Source organism: Debaryomyces fabryi, assembly GCF_001447935.2.
Source record: "Debaryomyces fabryi strain CBS 789 chromosome Unknown contig00016, whole genome shotgun sequence".
Taxonomy (NCBI): Eukaryota; Fungi; Ascomycota; class Pichiomycetes; order Serinales; family Debaryomycetaceae; genus Debaryomyces; species Debaryomyces fabryi.
The window spans coordinates 80,504-99,582 of record NW_015385442.1 but is presented as its reverse complement, the minus strand read 5'-3'; the positions used below and the strand labels follow the sequence as shown (position 1 = coordinate 99,582).

General features: G+C 35.1%; 10 protein-coding genes across 10 annotated transcripts; 3 read left to right on the top strand and 7 right to left on the bottom strand.

The window, feature by feature from the left end:
* Positions 1-173: 173 nt before the first annotated feature.
* Positions 174-1,808, top strand: AC631_01272 (uncharacterized protein; the record flags this gene model as incomplete). The annotated part of the gene is made up of 1 exon (XM_015610102.1): positions 174-1,808. One exon carries the CDS (start codon positions 174-176, stop codon positions 1,806-1,808), a length of 1,635 nt encoding a protein of 544 aa, XP_015469119.1.
* Positions 1,809-1,821: 13 nt separating this feature from the next.
* AC631_01271 (uncharacterized protein) lies at positions 1,822-2,709 on the bottom strand (the record flags this gene model as incomplete). Its single annotated transcript, XM_015610101.1, has 1 exon — positions 1,822-2,709. One exon carries the CDS (start codon positions 2,707-2,709, stop codon positions 1,822-1,824), a length of 888 nt encoding a protein of 295 aa, XP_015469118.1.
* An 884-nt stretch (positions 2,710-3,593) lies between these two features.
* Positions 3,594-5,045, bottom strand: AC631_01270 (uncharacterized protein; the record flags this gene model as incomplete). Its single annotated transcript, XM_015610100.1, has 1 exon — positions 3,594-5,045. The coding sequence occupies one exon, from the start codon at positions 5,043-5,045 to the stop codon at positions 3,594-3,596; it is 1,452 nt and encodes a 483-aa protein (XP_015469117.1).
* Positions 5,046-5,985: 940 nt separating this feature from the next.
* On the bottom strand, positions 5,986-7,446 carry AC631_01269 (lipase family protein; the record flags this gene model as incomplete). The annotated part of the gene is made up of 1 exon (XM_015610099.1): positions 5,986-7,446. The coding sequence occupies one exon, from the start codon at positions 7,444-7,446 to the stop codon at positions 5,986-5,988; it is 1,461 nt and encodes a 486-aa protein (XP_015469116.1).
* Positions 7,447-8,440: 994 nt separating this feature from the next.
* On the top strand, positions 8,441-9,100 carry AC631_01268 (uncharacterized protein; the record flags this gene model as incomplete). Its single annotated transcript, XM_015610098.1, has 1 exon — positions 8,441-9,100. The coding sequence occupies one exon, from the start codon at positions 8,441-8,443 to the stop codon at positions 9,098-9,100; it is 660 nt and encodes a 219-aa protein (XP_015469115.1).
* A 24-nt stretch (positions 9,101-9,124) lies between these two features.
* Positions 9,125-10,336, bottom strand: AC631_01267 (glucose-induced degradation complex subunit; the record flags this gene model as incomplete). Its single annotated transcript, XM_015610097.1, has 1 exon — positions 9,125-10,336. The coding sequence occupies one exon, from the start codon at positions 10,334-10,336 to the stop codon at positions 9,125-9,127; it is 1,212 nt and encodes a 403-aa protein (XP_015469114.1).
* A 353-nt stretch (positions 10,337-10,689) lies between these two features.
* AC631_01266 (uncharacterized protein) lies at positions 10,690-11,302 on the bottom strand (the record flags this gene model as incomplete). Its single annotated transcript, XM_015610096.1, has 2 exons — positions 10,690-10,913; positions 10,966-11,302. 2 exons carry the CDS (start codon positions 11,300-11,302, stop codon positions 10,690-10,692), a joined length of 561 nt encoding a protein of 186 aa, XP_015469113.1.
* A 141-nt stretch (positions 11,303-11,443) lies between these two features.
* Positions 11,444-12,682, bottom strand: AC631_01265 (alkene reductase; the record flags this gene model as incomplete). Its single annotated transcript, XM_015610095.1, has 1 exon — positions 11,444-12,682. The coding sequence occupies one exon, from the start codon at positions 12,680-12,682 to the stop codon at positions 11,444-11,446; it is 1,239 nt and encodes a 412-aa protein (XP_015469112.1).
* Positions 12,683-13,532: 850 nt separating this feature from the next.
* CWH41 (Cwh41p) lies at positions 13,533-16,046 on the bottom strand (the record flags this gene model as incomplete). Its single annotated transcript, XM_015610094.1, has 1 exon — positions 13,533-16,046. The coding sequence occupies one exon, from the start codon at positions 16,044-16,046 to the stop codon at positions 13,533-13,535; it is 2,514 nt and encodes an 837-aa protein (XP_015469111.1).
* A 222-nt stretch (positions 16,047-16,268) lies between these two features.
* On the top strand, positions 16,269-19,043 carry AC631_01263 (uncharacterized protein; the record flags this gene model as incomplete). The annotated part of the gene is made up of 1 exon (XM_015610093.1): positions 16,269-19,043. The coding sequence occupies one exon, from the start codon at positions 16,269-16,271 to the stop codon at positions 19,041-19,043; it is 2,775 nt and encodes a 924-aa protein (XP_015469110.1).
* Positions 19,044-19,079: the final 36 nt, after the last annotated feature.

Here is a 19,079-nt window from a genome sequence, read left to right as displayed (position 1 = left end):
TAGATAAGGAACTCTTATGATAGTATAGATAGATTTAGCATTACCCGACTTTTATGATAATAGTGGCTCAACGTCGCGTTATCAATAAAAGCACTTGAGACAACTTCCTGCTGCCTCAGTTTTCTTTTTGCGGAGGACCATATCCTTCTTGCCTATATTTCAAAGAAGTACGGATGCCGATATTATCACAGACACTAGATGGCACCGATTCGAGTACTTCACCTAATGTTGCGTACCGACAGTTGTCATCGGACTCTCAAGGAGGACCAGATCTGAGAGGAAGGGCATCCCAATTACGAGAACTAGAGGAAGTACCGCAAGGGAGACATCTAGGATTATTTTCGACAATTGTTCTTTTTGTCTCACGAATAGTTGGGTCGGGGATATTTGCTACTTCTTCAGGTATATACCAAGATGTAGGAGGTTCACCATTTTTGTTTTTTCTTGCATGGTTCCTTGCAGCTGCATTATCGTTTAGTGGGTTATATGTTTATTTAGAATTGGGGTCATTGGTGCCTAGAAGTGGAGGGACTAAAGTTTTTTTGGAATTTATATATGAAAAGCCCTATATGTTGGCGTGTGTTGTGTTTCTGATCTATTCCATTATGTTTGGGTTTAATATGCTGAATGCTTTAGTGTTTGGGGAATACTTTTTGCATTCAATTGGTATCAAAGCTGATGAATTCCATACTAGACTCACAGGTCTACTTTGTGTTTATTTTGCTGCAGCCATTCATGGTATAAGCTATAGTCATGGTGTAAGAGCACAAAATATAATTGGTGCTCTTAAGTTGTTGTTATTGTTGATTATGGTTCTAACTGGCCTTTATCTGGTACTCATGCCATCTAGCATAAGTCATATACATTCGAACTTACATTGGGACGACTTCTTTAAGACGAAGACACCAATGACTTCATCGACGTTCGCTGGTGCAATTATTAAGGCCAGTTTCTCATTCTCCGGTTGGAATTCGGCTCATACAGTTTCCAATGAAGTCAAAGACCCAATACGTACGTTCAAGATAGCTGGTCCTGTATCGTTAATAATTGTTACAGTTGCATATATGCTTACCAATTTAGCATATATAGTGGTAATACCGCATGATGAAATTGTAAATAGTGGTCAATTGATTGGCTCTTTACTATTTGAAAAAGTTTTTGGACATAAAGTTGGAAAGCAATTTCTAACTCTCTCTGTTGCTCTATGTGCTAGTGGAAACATATTTGTTGTTCTCTATACAATCTCAAGAGTAAGTCAGGAGGTATTCCGTGAAGGGTTTCTCCCATGTTCTAATTTTATGGCTTCGAATTGGCCGTTTGGAGCTCCTCTTCCAACATTAGTACTCAGTTGCACGTTAACAACTTTAGTAATTTTAGCTCCCAAAGGTGACCTTTACAATTATATTATCGCATTAGAAGGCTATCCAAATCAAGTTTTTCTCGGCTTAACTGCATTTGGTATATTTATAATCCGAAAGAGATCTCCAGAGTTGCGGGCTCCTATTAGAGCCAGTCTTATGGGAACTGTATTCCTATTATTAATTACATTATATTTAACCATATCACCCTTTACTTCATCGAAGAGCCCTAATCCTAAAGGCTTGGAAAATTGGCCATCTTATGCTGTAGTTGCAATATTGTGCTTAGGAGTTTGCGTTTCATATTGGATTGTCATGTTCAGATTACTTCCATATGTTTTTGGTTACAGACTCACTTCTAAAGAAGTTGAATTAAGCGATGGTTTAATAGTTAAGAAATGGGTTAAAACTTATGGTGATATTCCTGTTGATTTAGATTTTATAGACTAATTATATAGAATATTTATGGCTGCGAAACTATTTTGTCTAGCCTTTCAACAAATTTTACGAATTCTTCATCTTTTAGCTTCTGGCTGACCAATATTTTTAGTTCAGCATCCTTCATTTTAAGTAAATCATACTTTTTTTTAGGCTTCTGCTTTCTTGAGGATTTCTGAACACCATTGGTCGATGATTTCGGAAGGACAAATTTATTTCCTATCTTCATCGGCAGCACTTCTTCTTCTTTTATCGATTTGTTCTTATTTACAGGTCTCTCGCATACAGAGATTCGGTTCTTCTCTACTGCTTGATTTTTGGGCTGCATACTGTTGTCATCGGGCTCATTCATAATATCATTTTGTTTGCCGATGTGATTAGGTAGTATTTGGTTATTCCGATCTACTGATATCATAGCTTGAGTATTAGAATGGGAAATCATGTCTCGATTATAATCCATATTTGTCGATTCTAGAGGCATGCCCCCTTTTGGAGCAAGTCTACTACCGTTATATATGTCCTGATGTGTCCCTGTGTGCAAATATGTGTAAGGCTGTTGATACTGGGGACAACAAGCTTCAGGCTGATGAAAATGAGGTAAAAAATAATTGTTGGCTAATTGACTCACTTCTCGTACCTGCTGAGATGGATTTAATTGAATCTGTTTTCGTTGTTCTAAAGTTATATTTGACAATTTTGTAGACTCTTCTAATTGTGAAAAAGAAGCATTCTGCTTCAGAGGAAGAGTATATTGTGGTCTGCATAAAGCTTGTGATGGCGAATAGAATTCTTGGTTGTTTGCAATATTTTCCCAGGATTTAAAAGGATTTTGAGGGGTTTGTAAGATACCTACCATTTTCTGACTTGGATTATCTATAATTTGTGAATTTCCATTGATTTCCGTTGCATCCATTTGGTTCAAAACCACGTTCAATTTCTCTTGCACACATTTGCAACACCTATCATATAAATCCTTGGTATTAAAGCTTACTTGAAATCTCTTTACCAACTCACCTTTTGGAGTTACAATTTTGAACCCTAATGATGGGTACTTTCCAATAGATGAGATAAAATTATTGGAACCTTGGTTCCAATATGTCTGATCCTAAACTCGTTAATATAACTCTATTTCAAAAGTATATGGTTATGGACTTACTAAAACATTCCCTTTCCAAATGATAGAAATATGAAAACTACTTTCATCAGTCAGATATTTAAAAAAATTTATAGTAATATCAGATCTTTGAGGAAAGTGAAACCACTGGCTAGGGGGCATACCATTTGTGCAGTTGTCTTCTTTTCTCTTTTCATTCTTGAATAATGAAAGTTTCCTGATATCAAACGTGGATATATTTGGTTTCTGTGTCATTGGTATTGGTTTATTTGATAAAATCCTTTGTTTTTTAAAAACTCTTAATATATGTTGCTAAAGATTGTTTTGCCGCTTTGCAACCAAAAATATAAAAACTTGAGAAATTTCCAACATTATGAATTCACATTAAAGACATAGATAAGTATTGAAAATAAAGACCATCAAGTAACTCTCCGCTTTGGGATACCTTAATAGGATTATTTCTTTAAGTCAAGCGTTTAAACTGATCTGCTATTAAATTTTGAAGTTCTGAAGTAGTTGCAAATGACATTCTCAACACAATACAAAATATTGATTGAGATTTTACATCCCTGAAGAGGGTATACGATATGAAATGAAAGAGCAATGTATTCTAGTATTTTTAATTAGAGAAAATAAATATGTTGAGGAAAGAAAATCATTTGAAAATAGAATATAATAAAATATTATATGGACGCTTCGGCGAAATCTAACGGTACTCCCAATTCTTCTAAAGACCTTTTGACATGAGTCATATTTCTACCGCCATTACCAATATTTTCAGCATTTGGGCCAAAGTTTTCACCGAAAATGGTTTTCACTGAACCAGAGAGTACATCTGCAACAGAAGTATTCGCACCGGGGTATAAGAGATTAGTGAATCTTTTAGTGCTTTTGCAGCCTTTTACAGGCTTTTCACCATTAAACATTTTAGTTAACCAAGCTATGGCAGCCGGACTTCCCTCGATAAACTCAGTAATATGTCCTGTTGTTTCGTCGATAGCAAATTCATAAGAATCAATACCCCAATCACACCAGTTATTATACGCTCTCACAGAATCTTTATATGCGACAATCGTATCCAACTCTCCATGAAATACAAACAATGGAATTTCAGGAACTGGATCTCCTTTTTTCAAAGCAAGAGTATTCTCATCGATAACTTTTTTAATAGTTGGATCCAGGAATAATGCCCAACCTTCGTCGACATATCTTTTGGGCCCAGTGAAAATGTGTTGGAAAGCATATGTTATTATAGAGGGTATGAAGCACAATGATTTAGCTTTAGAAAACTTGAGATATTGGCTTGGAATTAATAACTTTTCTACCATAGAATGAAGTTGAGGATATTCCTGTGTTAAACCCGTTACAGCACTTGCCGTTAATCCAGCAAAAAGAGTGCCATCCACACCTTCTGCTGTGGATGTAATATTAGTTACAAAGCCGCCCATGGCTGCACCTATTAAGTTAGACTTTAATTCTTTAGCATATGTTGGTTGCAAAGCAGCGGCCCAACCAGTGGCAATTGTACCTCCAGAATAACCCCACATTGCAACTTTAGCATCTTCTTTAATACCTGTGACATTAGTAGTTTTTAAAGTGGCTCTTATGGAGTCTAAAGTTGATTGTCCGGACTGTTTTCCAGCAGTAAAGGCTGCTTTTGGGCCCTCATAATCTGGGATAACTACGTACCATCCTTTCATCAAGGCCACATCGATAAGGTACATTTCAACTTGAGCGAAAACTGTAGTCATTGAAGCACCATATAACAACGAATAAGAGGGCGAACAGTTAACGCTTGCAGAATCTTGCATAATTTGATAAGAAACAACCTTGCTAGGATCTGCATTGAAAGGCTCAATAATCGTGGTTACTATGGCAGTTGCGTTTCCGTTAGAGTCTGTTGTTCTTACCAATGCTTGCCAAGCATCTTTCACCAGGATGGGGAAATAAACACTTCTGAGTCTTTGGGGTGGTTTTCTAATCTTCAATATTGTCCCTGGCTCCTTGTCTTCATATCCATCTGGTAGACTATAGAAATCATCCTCACTGGGTGTCAATACCTTGATTGGTCCAGCTATTACTGATTCCAAACATGCTAGAATTATGCAGATAAAAAAGAATGATTTCAAATTCATTATGAACTCAAGTTTGGATTTATCTGCCCCATTCCTGTAGTTTCCGATATACACGATATATATATAATGTTTAATCTCTTTCCCATCATTTCCCCCTTTGCTTTTCAATACTATCCTATGATTTTGTAGAAAATTTATTTCCTATTCGGGAGAAGTTGCAAATGAGGAAACTATTGACCCTTTTTTTAGGTCAAATGGTGAGCAGCATTAAAAGTATATTTCTGTAACCAAATGTAGCATGCTTCTAATAAATTCCCTTTTTAGTTAATTTAGTACATGCATAAAAAGTGTCTGCATCGAATATTCTTTAATTGTTTCGATAATACTCCTATTTAGTGATGTGCTATCACTTCTCGTTGGAAATAGTATGACAAGAATACACTTGACGCTTTAGTATGACCTGTTTTGCTCATAAATGATAGGAAGAGAAATCTTAACTGCTTACATTTGCCTACTTGAACTTGGTTAGACCAACTTTACTTGACTTTGTCGCTGCTAAATGACCCCATTTATCAGATAGTAGACGTGGGGAAAATTTTATTGTTCAGAATACGAATTTCCTTTTCGCGTAAGATTGTTTGGGGTTTGCGTGCTTATCAGTTGTAGTTGTTAACAAGAAACATACATTGTTATAAAATCACAGTATCTTCAGTTGAATCATGAACTAGAATTAGCGACCACTCAAAAATTTCATAAAATTGGTTACAAATTTTCAATGTGAATAGAAAAAGGGGGTTGAGTTTTACTCTAGCAATATCTATATAATGAAGATGAGGAAGAGGAATATTAGCTAACAGAAACACATGTATTCTGAAAGAGAAAAGGTAGAATATCTAGTAGATGCACAATTGAAATCTAAAACCCTCCTCTTAAGACCCATAAATTTTATGAAGATATATGGGTGATACCTACTTGTAGGAATGGCTAGTTACCAACAGAGTTACCTGTGCACGCTGTGTTCTATACCCTCACCAAGGGTAACGCCTGTATCCTTTTTTGCTTTAGTCGAGATTTTGATGTTCTCACCATTAGGTTCAAGATTTTCAGCATTAGGTCCGATTTCAAAGCCGAGAATGCTTGTAGCTGCGGCAGATAAGAATTCGAAAATCGAACGATCAGACCCTGGATATTCTAAATTGGATTGTCTTTCAGTTCTGCTACACCCTTTTACTGGCTTTTCGCCATTAAACATCTTAGTTATCCATGCAATTGCTGCTGGTGTTCCTGCCAATAGCTCAGTAATATGACCAGTTGATTTATCGACAGCAAATTCAAAAGATTTAATTCCTTCTTCGCACCAGTTATCATAAACTCGTTGTGCATCCTTAAATGGAACAAGTGTATCCTTTGCTCCATGAAATACAAAAATAGGGATTTCAGGCATTGGGTCACCTTTTTCCAAGGCTAAGGTATTATCATTAATCACCTTCTTAACAACTGGATGACTCAACACAACCCACCCATCTTTTACATATCTAGAAGGACCGGAAAATATCCTTCGAAATGCATAATTGAAGAGTGCGGGTCCCAAGCACAACTTATCACCTTTTTCATACAGAAGCGTTTTGGCTGAAACAAGTTGTTCAGAAATTAATGCTTTAAGTTCAGGGTATTCACTTGCCAATCCTGTTATAGCACTAATTGTTAATCCAGCGAAAAAAGTTCCTTCAACTCCTTCTGCCGTACCAGTGACATTAGTAACAAGTCCCCCCGTTGCGGCACCAATCAAGTTGGATTTTAGGTCTTTCGCATATGTGGGCTGTAACACGGAAGCCCAAGCTGAGGGAACAGTCCCGCCAGAATACCCCCACATGACAATCTTAGCATCCTTATTGATTCCTGTGGTACCTGATGACAGAAGCGCAGCTCGAATACTATCTAATGTTGCGTGTCCAGATTGCTTCCCTGCCGTAAATGTGGCTTTAGGACCTTCATAGTCTGGAGAAACTACATACCAACCTCTGTCTAAAGCAATTTGAATAAAGTACATTTCGATTTGAGTACTCGCAGTAGCTGCACTTGCACGATATAAGTATGCATACGACGGGGCACAATCCAATGCTGCTGAATCCTCAAAAGCTTGGTACGAAACAACTTTGCTTGGATCAGCATTATATGGTTCCATAATAGTTGTGACAATTGCACTCGCATTGCCAAAAGAATCGCTTGACTTTACTAGAACTTGCCATGAATTCTTAATATTAATCGGCAAGAAAAGACTTCTCAATTTTTGGGGTGTTGGTCTCATCTTGAGGATTTCTCCGTTATCATGATTCTCATATCCTTCCGGAGGGGTGTAAAAGTCATCTTCACTTGGCTTTAGTGGAATTAATGGTACACCAATAACAACATCAGCGAAAAGTAGAATAAAGCATAAACGTAGCAATTTTTTAAAGTTCATAGTGCTTGATATGAGGGCTAAAAATTGATGGCCAATAGTACCTTACATACGCTTCTTTTATACATTTCTTTTCACTCTATATTCAATATCAAAATTGGATCGTAGTGTTAATCACACCAAGTCCTTAATTCAAATATACCCCATTTGGGGTAATCATGGAGGATTATCGAAAGCAGTTATTCGAGCCCATAAAGTGCTTTTAACTAATTACTGCTTTTAACTAATTACTTAATATGTCCAAAGCTAATAGATAAAAATAAACCCTATGCATTTGATATCGCCAATTGTTCGCAAGGGATGGGTTAAAATGTACGATTGTGTTCATGGGTTTTTCCAAGAACAGTAATATTCACGGAAGCAATGACTAAACAATCATTATATCCCCAATTCTGCAGTGGTTCAATTAAGCTGATGGTGAACTATTCTGGCCAATTCATGAAAATCGAAAGAATTAACAATAGTTCAATATGTTCCTTCTTGACAATATAGTACTATACGATTCCCTGCATTCTCCTCCTATTCAATTTCACATGAGATACTAGAACACAATAAGTTTCCCCATTAAAGCCTAAATAAAATTTCAGTATACGACAGCATAAGTCATCTATAACAATATTTCCACTGGGTCTTTCAATCTGAAAGAACCCTTTTGGTTTTTTTTCAATCCTTATCAATTACCCTTTAAAGGTATCGTGCATGTCCTATCCTTCTTATTTCAATCTCCGATAACAACACATTCGCTAGCGCATTAAATTAAAAGTCTTTGGCGCATTCGTATTTCAATTAGCAGCTTCCAGTTAGACCCTTGCAGTAATAATAACCTCTGTAAAATATGCCATTGATCGGTGTATTAAGTATACTTCTGAAGGCAGATCGTTTATCGTATAGATTATTATATGCAGGTGCTGAAGATGTTGGGATTTTACAATCATCGGGACTTAGCCGATCTGGGTTTTAAGACTATTTAATCAATTGATGAGTAGATAAAGGAAATATGAGCATATCAGTCGCATGGGATCTTATTGAGAGATCTTTGACTGAATTTTTGGAATCATACTCGTTTACTTCGAATTTAATACTGACACCTACAAGCAAATTTATTACTGAGACGTTAATCGTACTTTTTTTAATTGTATTGACTTATGAAACGATATATTGGAGTGGAATTTACTTGAACTTATGGGAATATCATGCCAAAGACATATTTACAGAAGTACCAATACACTGCGCTCATGTTTATTTCCGGTTGAATGTAATTGACGCTAAAAGCTTGGATCAACTTGAGAAATACTACTCTTTGAAGCAGCATAGTAAATATAATATCCTAAAATGGAACGAGTTAAATCAGCTAGGGTCCAGTTTATTTAAATTGAAGAAATTTATAAGATATCATTTTGAATTCAGTCCCGAAGACTTCGAAATGAATGAAAACCCAGAATTTGGTTCCACCGTAATTCACTTGAGACGCAAAATCTTACAACTTTTTGAAAACTCGAAGATATATAAAGAATTTCACGATAAAGAGTACAGAGACAGGGATGTTCTCCTATTCAATAAATATGATAAAGAAGTTGACCACAAGCAAGATTTATGCTATCTCAGCAAATGTAATATTGAGACTGGCAATGTCATTGATTGTATAATCATTTATTAGGAATATTTAGCTCTAGTACATAAATTACAAATTTCCATCCGTAAATTCATACTGTTTAGATTTACGGAAATTTAGATCTACTAACCTTTGCTCGGCAATCGTCCAAAGTTTGATAATCCTTTCCAATTTAGATTCTAATGACAAGTCCTGTAATTCGTCTTGTAAATTGTCATCATTGTTGACACTGTAGTCTTGAGGTTGATTATTAGCACTTATATGTGCTATATTCTCATCATATTTCAAATCATAGTCGTAGAGTCCTTCACTAGTATCGTCATCGATCATTTCAATATCCTTTTCTTCCGCATCAAGCTTATCAAAGTCCATCAAATTGAATTCTAAATGTTTTGGGCCCTTATACAATTTGTTATTTTCAATTTCTCCGTTATAAAGCCCTTGATTATTTCTATTGACATTTCCGTTAACATTACCATTTTCTTCGATCGTTTCTTCATTATAATATAAATTCAAGATAGCTTTATTTACCAATCTATAACATTGGTTTCTTAATGACAAATTAAACAAGGATCTTAGTTCTTCAGGTAAATCATTCTGCTCTTCAATACTTTTATCGGCATCAAAATTGAAGCATAGCAAACTCATGGTTATCTCTAGTTCTTTTAATAATTTACTTGAATGTGTTACCTTGTTTATCAAGTTCTCCCTAACGAAAGTTAGAATATCATCTAAGAACTTTCTCTCTAAGGCTATATCAGGAATATTTCCATTAGTCAACTTGTGATTTCTGATCATTTCGATCAAATTTAATCGCAATAATTTAAAATGTAAGAGGTTATTCGAATCAAGGATAGTTGGGAAATATTCACTAATCTTTTGGATTGCATCTGTAATAGATCCTTTTAAGATCAATAATTTGATTTCTTTACGTTGGTTTATAGTTGAATAATCCGAAATTATTTTGGGTTTAACTATAGGATGGTGATGACTGTGTGGGGTAACATTCGAATCAAAACTATCATTCTTCTCGAAGTAATCCAGAGCTACTTCAGCAAAATCTGCATTTTTCATTGAACTCATTGAGCCTAATTGCTTGATAAATGGGTTCAGTGAAGGTGAATGGGATTTTATCCTTTCATTTTTGAGTTCTATGTTGATTTCCTTTGCAAAACTAATAGCAGCTTCTTGATATCCTTCCACGATAAAATAATTCAAAATCAAATTATCTATCTTCTCCTTGGATATTCCACTATCCTTTATATATTCTAGATATCCCATAATTACTAGGTTGAAATTCTTTATTACAAATATATAAGATCCCAATTGCGATAAGATTATGTACTTAAAAAATGTAACACAAACTACTATTAGGTTGATCAAGATGTGTTTTAAGATATATATTAATTAGCAAACTACTAGTGTTTCCATAAGTAACTTATTCTTCTACGTAAAAATATTAGACAATTCTTTATGATGGTCTAAGTCAATTCCAATTTCGTCCTATAATAGTTAGTTTCGTCACATAAAATACAACGCATTCATACATACTAAAACAGCGGAATAATTTTCTACTCCTTCTCTGACCATGCCAAGAAAGTCGTTGACCTAAGGATGTTAGTAATGTCGAATAATTAAATTTCATCTCTACATACCAATTTCTTCCTTTGTCGGAAAATACGTTCAAGTTCTTTATTATAATTTTTGCATTTATCTATCTCCTTTTTAGACAACCTTTTATTTCCTTCACTTTTTATGGAAGCAAGCTTGCTTTCTAATAGAATTAGTTCTTTTTCTAATTCCTTGGTTTGTAATACTGCTTCTTCGTTTGTAGGCGACTTAGTGAGTTCGGCATAATCTTGTATAGCAGTTAGTAATTGAAAATATGACAACATCATTACGATACATACCAGCCTGTAATTCCTTCACTTTTTTGCTTAGATCTTCGACCTCTTCTTTAATTTTGTTTATCGTTTCAACATTGATTTCTGCCTCTAAATCCCCATCAATTTCTTCCTCTTTATACACATAAAAGACCATTTTCCCGTATGTCTTGGAGATTATTTCATTCTGAGAAACTAATGATTCTAAACATTTAATCATGGTGACCTTATTTATCTTGTTGTGTAGGTTCAATATCAAATCTGAAACTGAATATGGCCGATACTGTTCTTTGAGGTAATTTTTTACCAAATCCTCGGCTTCTTGACCTTTTATTAAGGGATTATTTTCTTTTTTAGGTCCCATAGTATACTCCTACTAATCTTATTTATATTGTCTAACCTAAAATGTGTAATTGAAATAGTCTATAGATCGTTTATAATATTTATAACAGAAAAAACGGTTGCAATAAATCGCGCTCAAAATGCAATAGAATATCGATAAGTATTATAAGTGAGCTTTAAGTAATCCAATATCATTAGCAACTCTCTTTTCCTCTTCTTCCTTAATGGATTTGTCTTCTTCATCATAGTTGGGGAATGAATTGTAGTGCCAGTTGTTTTTGGTATAAAAAGTAGGTCTGTCATAAGGAACTAAATCCCATCCTTCATAAAGTCTTTTAACTAAATCAGGGTTAGAAGTGTAGTATCTTGAAAATCCAACTAAAGTACGACCGTCACTGATATCTTGCAATAAAGTTTTGAAATTGGGAGCATCATAAGTATAATTACCACTCTTCAAAATAATACCTTTCCAAATTTGACCGACAAAGTCATTATTTCCCTTTTGTTGGTCTTCACCTACACTAACAGTACCTTGAACACGAGGCTCCACAATAGATATATATGCTAGTTCCTTGCCTTCGTTAGCTCTGTGTTGTAATTCATGTAAGAGATAACTGAATGTTGTGATAGGATGTACTGTATCTTCTTCACTCTTAATACCTTGGAATTTAGCCCACGGAGAAAGCCTAATTGCTAGTCTATGTGCGCCAACAATAGAACTTAAATGATCAATCAAGTCCAACACAAACCTTGCTCTTTTCTCAATACTTCCACCGTATTTGTCATTTCTGCTATTTGCTGATGGCTGAAGAAATTGATCAATTAAGTAACCATGAGCACCATGGAGTTCAATATAGTCAAAGCCAGCAGCCAATGCATTTCTAGCCGCGTTAGCATATGTCTTGAATACAAGATCATGCACTTCGTCTTCTGTCAAGGCTCTAAGAGGATTACCAACCGACTCTGCAAGCTTTTTGGATGCTTTATCATGATAATTGGCAGACGATGAAACAAAATCTAATCCACGTTTCTTCAATAATCTTGGATCACCAACTCTACCCAAATACCAAAATTGACACGCAATATACGAGCCATTTTTATGAACTTCATCAGTTATTTTTTTCCAAGCTTCAACGTGCTTAGCATTCCAAATTCCAGGAACATTAGAGTATAAGCCTGCTTGTTCAGACACAAAAGTTGCTTCAGTAATCAACAATGAACCAGGATACTGAGATCTCTTTGAATAGTACTCAAATTCCAAGTCCGAAGGAGTATGATCATCCAATGCCCTGAATCTGGTAGTGGGAGCATAGACAACCTTATTTGACAAAGTATGATCGCCTACTTTTATTGATTTGAACAAATCAGTGTTTTTCAATGGTCTTATTTCTGTTGCTGGCATTATATATAATACTTTTTCAAAAGGAATAATAGTTGGTAGTTGAATAAATTCCCAACTTTAAATATGAAATCCCTCGGTACTTGTATTACTAAGTCCAGCCATGATCTATTCGCTTTACTGCAGAATTTTCCAAGCGAGACTGTTATCTCCGCCAGGAATATGTGAATTACCTAAGGCCTCTGGTTATGATATATATTATATATGCTGTAAAGTATACCTACTGCTGAATTGTGTTTTCTTAGGCTGAAAATAATTATAATGAAATCATAGACTTGTTCATATTGGTATGCCGCAGTAGTCATAAATCGATATACACTTTAACACCCACCGTTTACCATCAGCTGATGATCAGTATCTGTATGGTGTTTACTTATGGTCAAATTAATCATCATCAGAAATAAGCTTAAAGTTATTTCCTGATAGATGCATAATACGGATATAAGCAAAACAAAACTTCTGAAGTTTCAATTCATGAACTCTAAATAAGTGTATGAACTATGGTCTATTTGTAAAATATAAATATGTCTAAATTTGATATTGGGAATATTAGAGATAGGAACTTTAGTTACAAGCTTACCTTTATAGTGAACAAAGATATTGAGGTGAACGTCAACGCAAAATTCAAGATAGATTTTATGCGCGTCTTTCTGGGGTAATCATTATCTTTGATTTTTTTTCCGTACGTACTAACTTGAATATTCTACATGATTGCATTCCATTTTATATCCCAGAAACCTTATTTGAAAAAACTCCTTTCATAATGCAATTGGAATGTATTACTGAATACAATAGAAATATTTTTATCAACAAGGTTGTAATGATCTATGTATGTTTATTCTATATTTTTATTTTAGATTGTTTCATCCATGTTCATGATTATGAGAACAGTAGAAGTCCAACCAAGGAAATTCTTTGCGCCCTTTGCCTTTCCGGTTTTGTCATCATATTGTTCCCATACAAAACCAGTCCTCTTCCATTGTTTTATAATGTTGTTAACTACATTTGTTCTCAAATTCTTGTACGTTTCACTTATTTTCTGTTTCAAATCCTTAGACATAAGAGGAGTAGAATTTCTACTGTAGTGCTGCAAACTTTCTAAGATTAAACTGTTTATGTGAATCCATATTGGAGACCTCCAGTAGTTTTCTTCCGTTCCGTAGAATTCATTTGACTTTGATAATGATCTAATACCATAATCAGACCACAATTCTTCAGGATCCGAAATAAGGTCAACGAATTGTTCAATTTTTGCAACATCATCAACTGGAGTCAATTTTGTTAAGAATGGGAATAACGATATATATCCCTTATGGCAAATATGCTTATTTTCATCATTATCATCCACTGATAAATCGCAATACGTCTTTTCAGAATCAGACCAGTGTAAGTTATCCAAGTTTTCAACGATGTCTTTCTCAATTTTCTGATACTTCTCAAAATCTTCCTCATAATTCAAGAACCTAGCAATGGACTTCATTGATCTCGTCATAACACCCACCCAGGAAAGCAAATCAACGTTCAATTCAGCAATATCAGCCGGGATAACTCTTGGATAGTCGTCTAATCCACTAGCGAGACAATGCGTCAATGTACGTCCTCTCCATCTATAGCCTTCCTTATTCGTACCTCTGTCAAATTCTTCGATATATCCTTGTTGGGTTCTACGGAACCAGTCAAAATGAGTCTTTAATTTAGGGTAAATTTTTTGAGCATAATCTGTCATAACTTCAGGATTCTTAATGATAATCAGTCCAAGATCTTTCTTGTCAAAGGATTTCCCATCACCGTAGTCTAATACTTGCTGTGGTTCATTGATATTTCCGTAAGTGCTAGGGTTCTGAATACTTTCTAGTAATTCGCTGAATATAAGCATTAATGTTGGTGGGTTGACAATTTCAGGGCTTTGTACTTGAAACTGTTCAGGTACCTTGGATCTCAGCTCAGGGCCCAATATCTGTTCACGGGCAATCCAACCATCATCATCAATCAAATTAAACCACGATTGAACAACTTCTAAGGCTAAGTCTGAATCATACCTCAATAATGGCAATAAATGAAAACCTTCATCCCAATAAAAGCCTCTTGGAAAAAAAGGACGAGAGGGGACCAATGTGAATAATTCATGGGGTCCTTCAGATGATCCCTGCAATTGGTATGACTCAAACGAGTCCTCATCAAATACTGTATTTCTATCAACTAAGTGGTCACCATAGAAATACGAGAGACCCCCTAATAAGCCTGACAATATTTCTTTTGCGAACACATCATGCGTTTTATCTTTGTTGTAAGGAGCTTTCAACAGGAAAGATTGTCTAAACTTTTTATCGAAGGCTTTTATAGCTTTATCTGCCTTCGTTTTTATATTATCGAAAGTTATTCTATCATGTTCTGGAGTAAGAGCATTAGTGAATATAATATCAAATTCACATTTACCTTCGAAAACATTTTGCACAAAATGTAAGTTACCTTCAAAATTTTGTAAATCTCTGATTATAAATGCTTGTTCTGGAGGGAAGTCTTGTATATCTCCATATTTTTCAGTAAGCTCTTTAACTGATTCCATCAACATAGTCATGAATATATCACGAGCTTTCCAAACATGATCATCAGGAACAGTTAGACTGTAATGATGTGATTTAGATGTATCTAATTCAGGATCAAGTAATTTTGCATCAGTAGGGTGCTTGTTGGATTTTGGCCCCTTGCTTATTTCTAATTCAAAGAACCCTAGTTCTTCAGAAATACCACTCAATTTAACATTTTCGTCATATCCTACAACATTCTTCTTATTGTCCAAATTTAAGTATCCGTTTCTTTCTGGGACTTTATTTCCATACTCATCTTTCCCTTCACCTTCACCCTCCAATCCCGAGTACCATACAAAAGAAGTTTTCACTTTCTCATAGCCCGCATGAGGAATACCTTTAATTTTTGTTCCCCAAGACTTCCCATCTTCACTTTTAACAAAATCGATTATCACGTCAATATGGCAATCCTGATCTGATACAACGAGCCTACCTCCAGTTCTTGGATCATAAGATACCCAGTTTGCTTTCTTCATATTATCTCCTTGTTCATACACATGTCTGAGATTACCAATTGCATCGTAGCTATCTACATTGAACCACATCAACCCTGATAATAAAGACCTTGGTATTCTTGGTCTAATTCCAAAATATAAAGATGATCTATATGGGCCCCATAATAACGAGTCATTAGATAATTGACTATACTGACCAGATACTGTATTAATTTCATCATTTACAGGTTCTTCAGCTGCATAAAGATCGAATTTCGTCTCCGCCTTACTTAAAGTGAAAAGTATTACAAACGATACTAATATAGCCGTAATTGAAACCTTCATCGTCCGATCTTACTTCACTATATTTAACAGTTCTGGCTTCGAGATTTGTTAACAGTTGTATGATTCTGGATTTTGTGTCATAATGATCTCGCCTGCATGTATCTATATTTTTTTTTATTTAGATTTGATCGTCTTGATATAGTTCCATATAAGTTCATAATAGCTAAATCTAAAGGATTGATTTCTAGATATTGACGACTCGGCAGTGATAAGATACTGTGAATGTGGCCCAGTAAAGAAGGCTTAGGTGTTCAACTAAGTTATGGGGTCAACGGAAATGGTATTGTTGTGAGTAGTGAAAATCCTAACTCTAGCACATACAAGCGGCTCCCCCGTTTAGAATTTCCTAGAATAAGGAACCAAGGCATAACACTCAACAAAGTAGGAAAGTCGAATATAGTCCTTGTTAATGATCAGACTTCTTCATTTGACTTGAATGCAAAAGTGTATAATAACTTACAAAATGCCGTTGCTAATCAGCCACATCAACCCAAACGAAAAATGTATTCTGATAGTAACGTATACGTTCCCGAAGAAATATTGAAATCTTACTTGATAGAGTCAAACTCGTTAACTTCGACCATTGCATATGATCCCACGTTCGGTCAAATGTTCACAATATTTGATATACGATCGAGAAGCGGTTTAACTTCCAGTAAAGCGATAGCCTATGTGACAGGAGAAACAGGGACTATTCTCAATATATCTATACTAAAATACGAAGTAAAAGAGCTCCTAAATAATAAAAAGGAAAGCGTTGATGTGAACGCATTAATACCGTTACTTACTGATCCATTTCAGGTATCACTATCCGAGCCCATAAAGCAAATTGAGCATTGCAAGCTAAAAGAGGGTTTTGATTATATTCCACCGTATTTGATAATCCGGTCTGATTCAAAGATTTACATTTTAAACTGTTTTAAAGGAAAGTCACAGCATTATAACTCGCATATCGAATTGGATATTCTTGGTGAACTTCAAACACCTGATATAATGGGATTCAATTTTGCGGACGTAGCGTTCAATCCATGGATTAGTACTCAGTTCGGAGTAGTTGATGTAAAGGGAAATTTTGGTATTTGGAATATCAACTCGAAAAAGGAAGCATTAACAAAACTAAAAAGGCTTGATTCAAAACCGAAAACAGGCGCAGATGAAACAGATTCAAACCCGAACGTTAACTCTACTATCTATGATGTAGCTGAATTATCTAATTGGAAAAGAATTATATGGGCTTACGATTATAACCATATTTTCGTAATTTCGAGATCTTCTCTAACTCAGTTTGAACTCACGCCTGAATTGAGTTCGCAGAAGTTAATCACCTCAGACACTTGGTCAAGAATACAAGATATTCATAAGAATCCTTCAAGTATGAAGTACGCATTCATTTTGACTTCAAAGGAGCTAATTTGGTTTGAAGTATCTAATCCATTACGAAGATTGATGTCATGGAAGCACTTTCTCGATGATAAAGATCCATCTTTAAGACTACAAATAAGTGAATACGATGACTGTTCCAAGTTTATATGCATCATTTATTCTCAAATAAGGCCAATAATATTAGTTTACAACTTTGGGATTAAGGATGGATTGCCATATAGTTTGAAGGATCCGTACTATATTCGTAAATCAAGTGATCAAAAGGATAATAAGACGGGACAGATACGGCAAGTTTTTTTGACAGAGTTAAATAAACAGTTTTATTCATCTGCTAAAGATGATAGTGATCATACCGCTACAGATTCTTCATTTCCACAGCATATGGTATTGGCTTTGTTTGAATTGAGTACAGATTTAGGATTAACCTTAAATCTTTATAATGGAACGGCAAACCTATATCTAAATAAATCTCTGATAAGAAGTGATAATCTAGATAACAGTTCAAGCTGTGAATCATCAAGTAACTTCGAGCGTGATTATAAGAGCAGAGATAAATTGTCATATTTTAAAAAGTTCAGTAGATCGGAGTTCAAGCTAATAACGAAAAGTTTGGAATGTGATACCAATGCTACCAAAGGTGACGAGGAAATCAAACTTGTCCAAGATTATGCATTTAAACTAGGTGAAGGTGCGATGCAACTTAATGATGTATGGAGCAAGTTAAAAGCTGGTGACGACATTTCTTTTAGCAATGATCCTTATTATTTGTCATTAACTGATATTTCAAGTAACCTTCCCCTTTCCATTAGTGATATCACAGAATTTGATTCTATGATCGAACAATTGAGTAGTTTCTATGAAACTAAGAATATCAATGTTTCAAATAAGGTCGGTAAATCATTTTTGGGGCGATTAGAGCTATTCGCTGAGCACCTCAAAACTGAGGGTAGTCAATACACTGTAAATGATATTTCAAGTATTCTAAAGAAATCATATGGTAATGAGACTCTACAAGGATACAACCATTCCAATATTTTAAAGAAATTATCTATTTTGATTGGTGCTAGTTTAGTAAAAGCTAAGACTAATGGCTTGGGTAAGTACTACCAGGAAAAATTAGACTTGAATGTGAAAAATGCTTCAGCTCAAGTCTTATCTATTTTTAATGATTGGGACAATGAAAACTATGGCGAAAATCTTGAGGCTCCTACTAGAATAGATAACTTCGATTCTCAAGTTACCATACCCGATATAATAACGTCATCAATGCCCTCTATTAGAGTGGCCTCGCAGAGTAGGTCGACCCCAAAGAACCATTCCAAAGTACCTAATCATGTATCACAACTCCGTCATAAAGCTTTAACACAAACAAATCCAGCATCTGGTGGATATAAATCACCATTATCACAATCTACTGAAATTCAATCCATCCCGTCATCAGATGGACCAAGTCAGGAATCTGCCCGATATTCTCAGGAAGGTAAATCTTCACAGCTCATACCATCTTCTTCTAGATTACCATCGCAGCATTCTCAAAAACGATTCATGTCATCTCAAGCCAATGGTAGTCAGCGTAAGGTAAAGAAGAAGAAAAGAAAGGGTGGTTTTGCATAATGCTATTTCAACATTCATATAGAATTATTTAAAAGT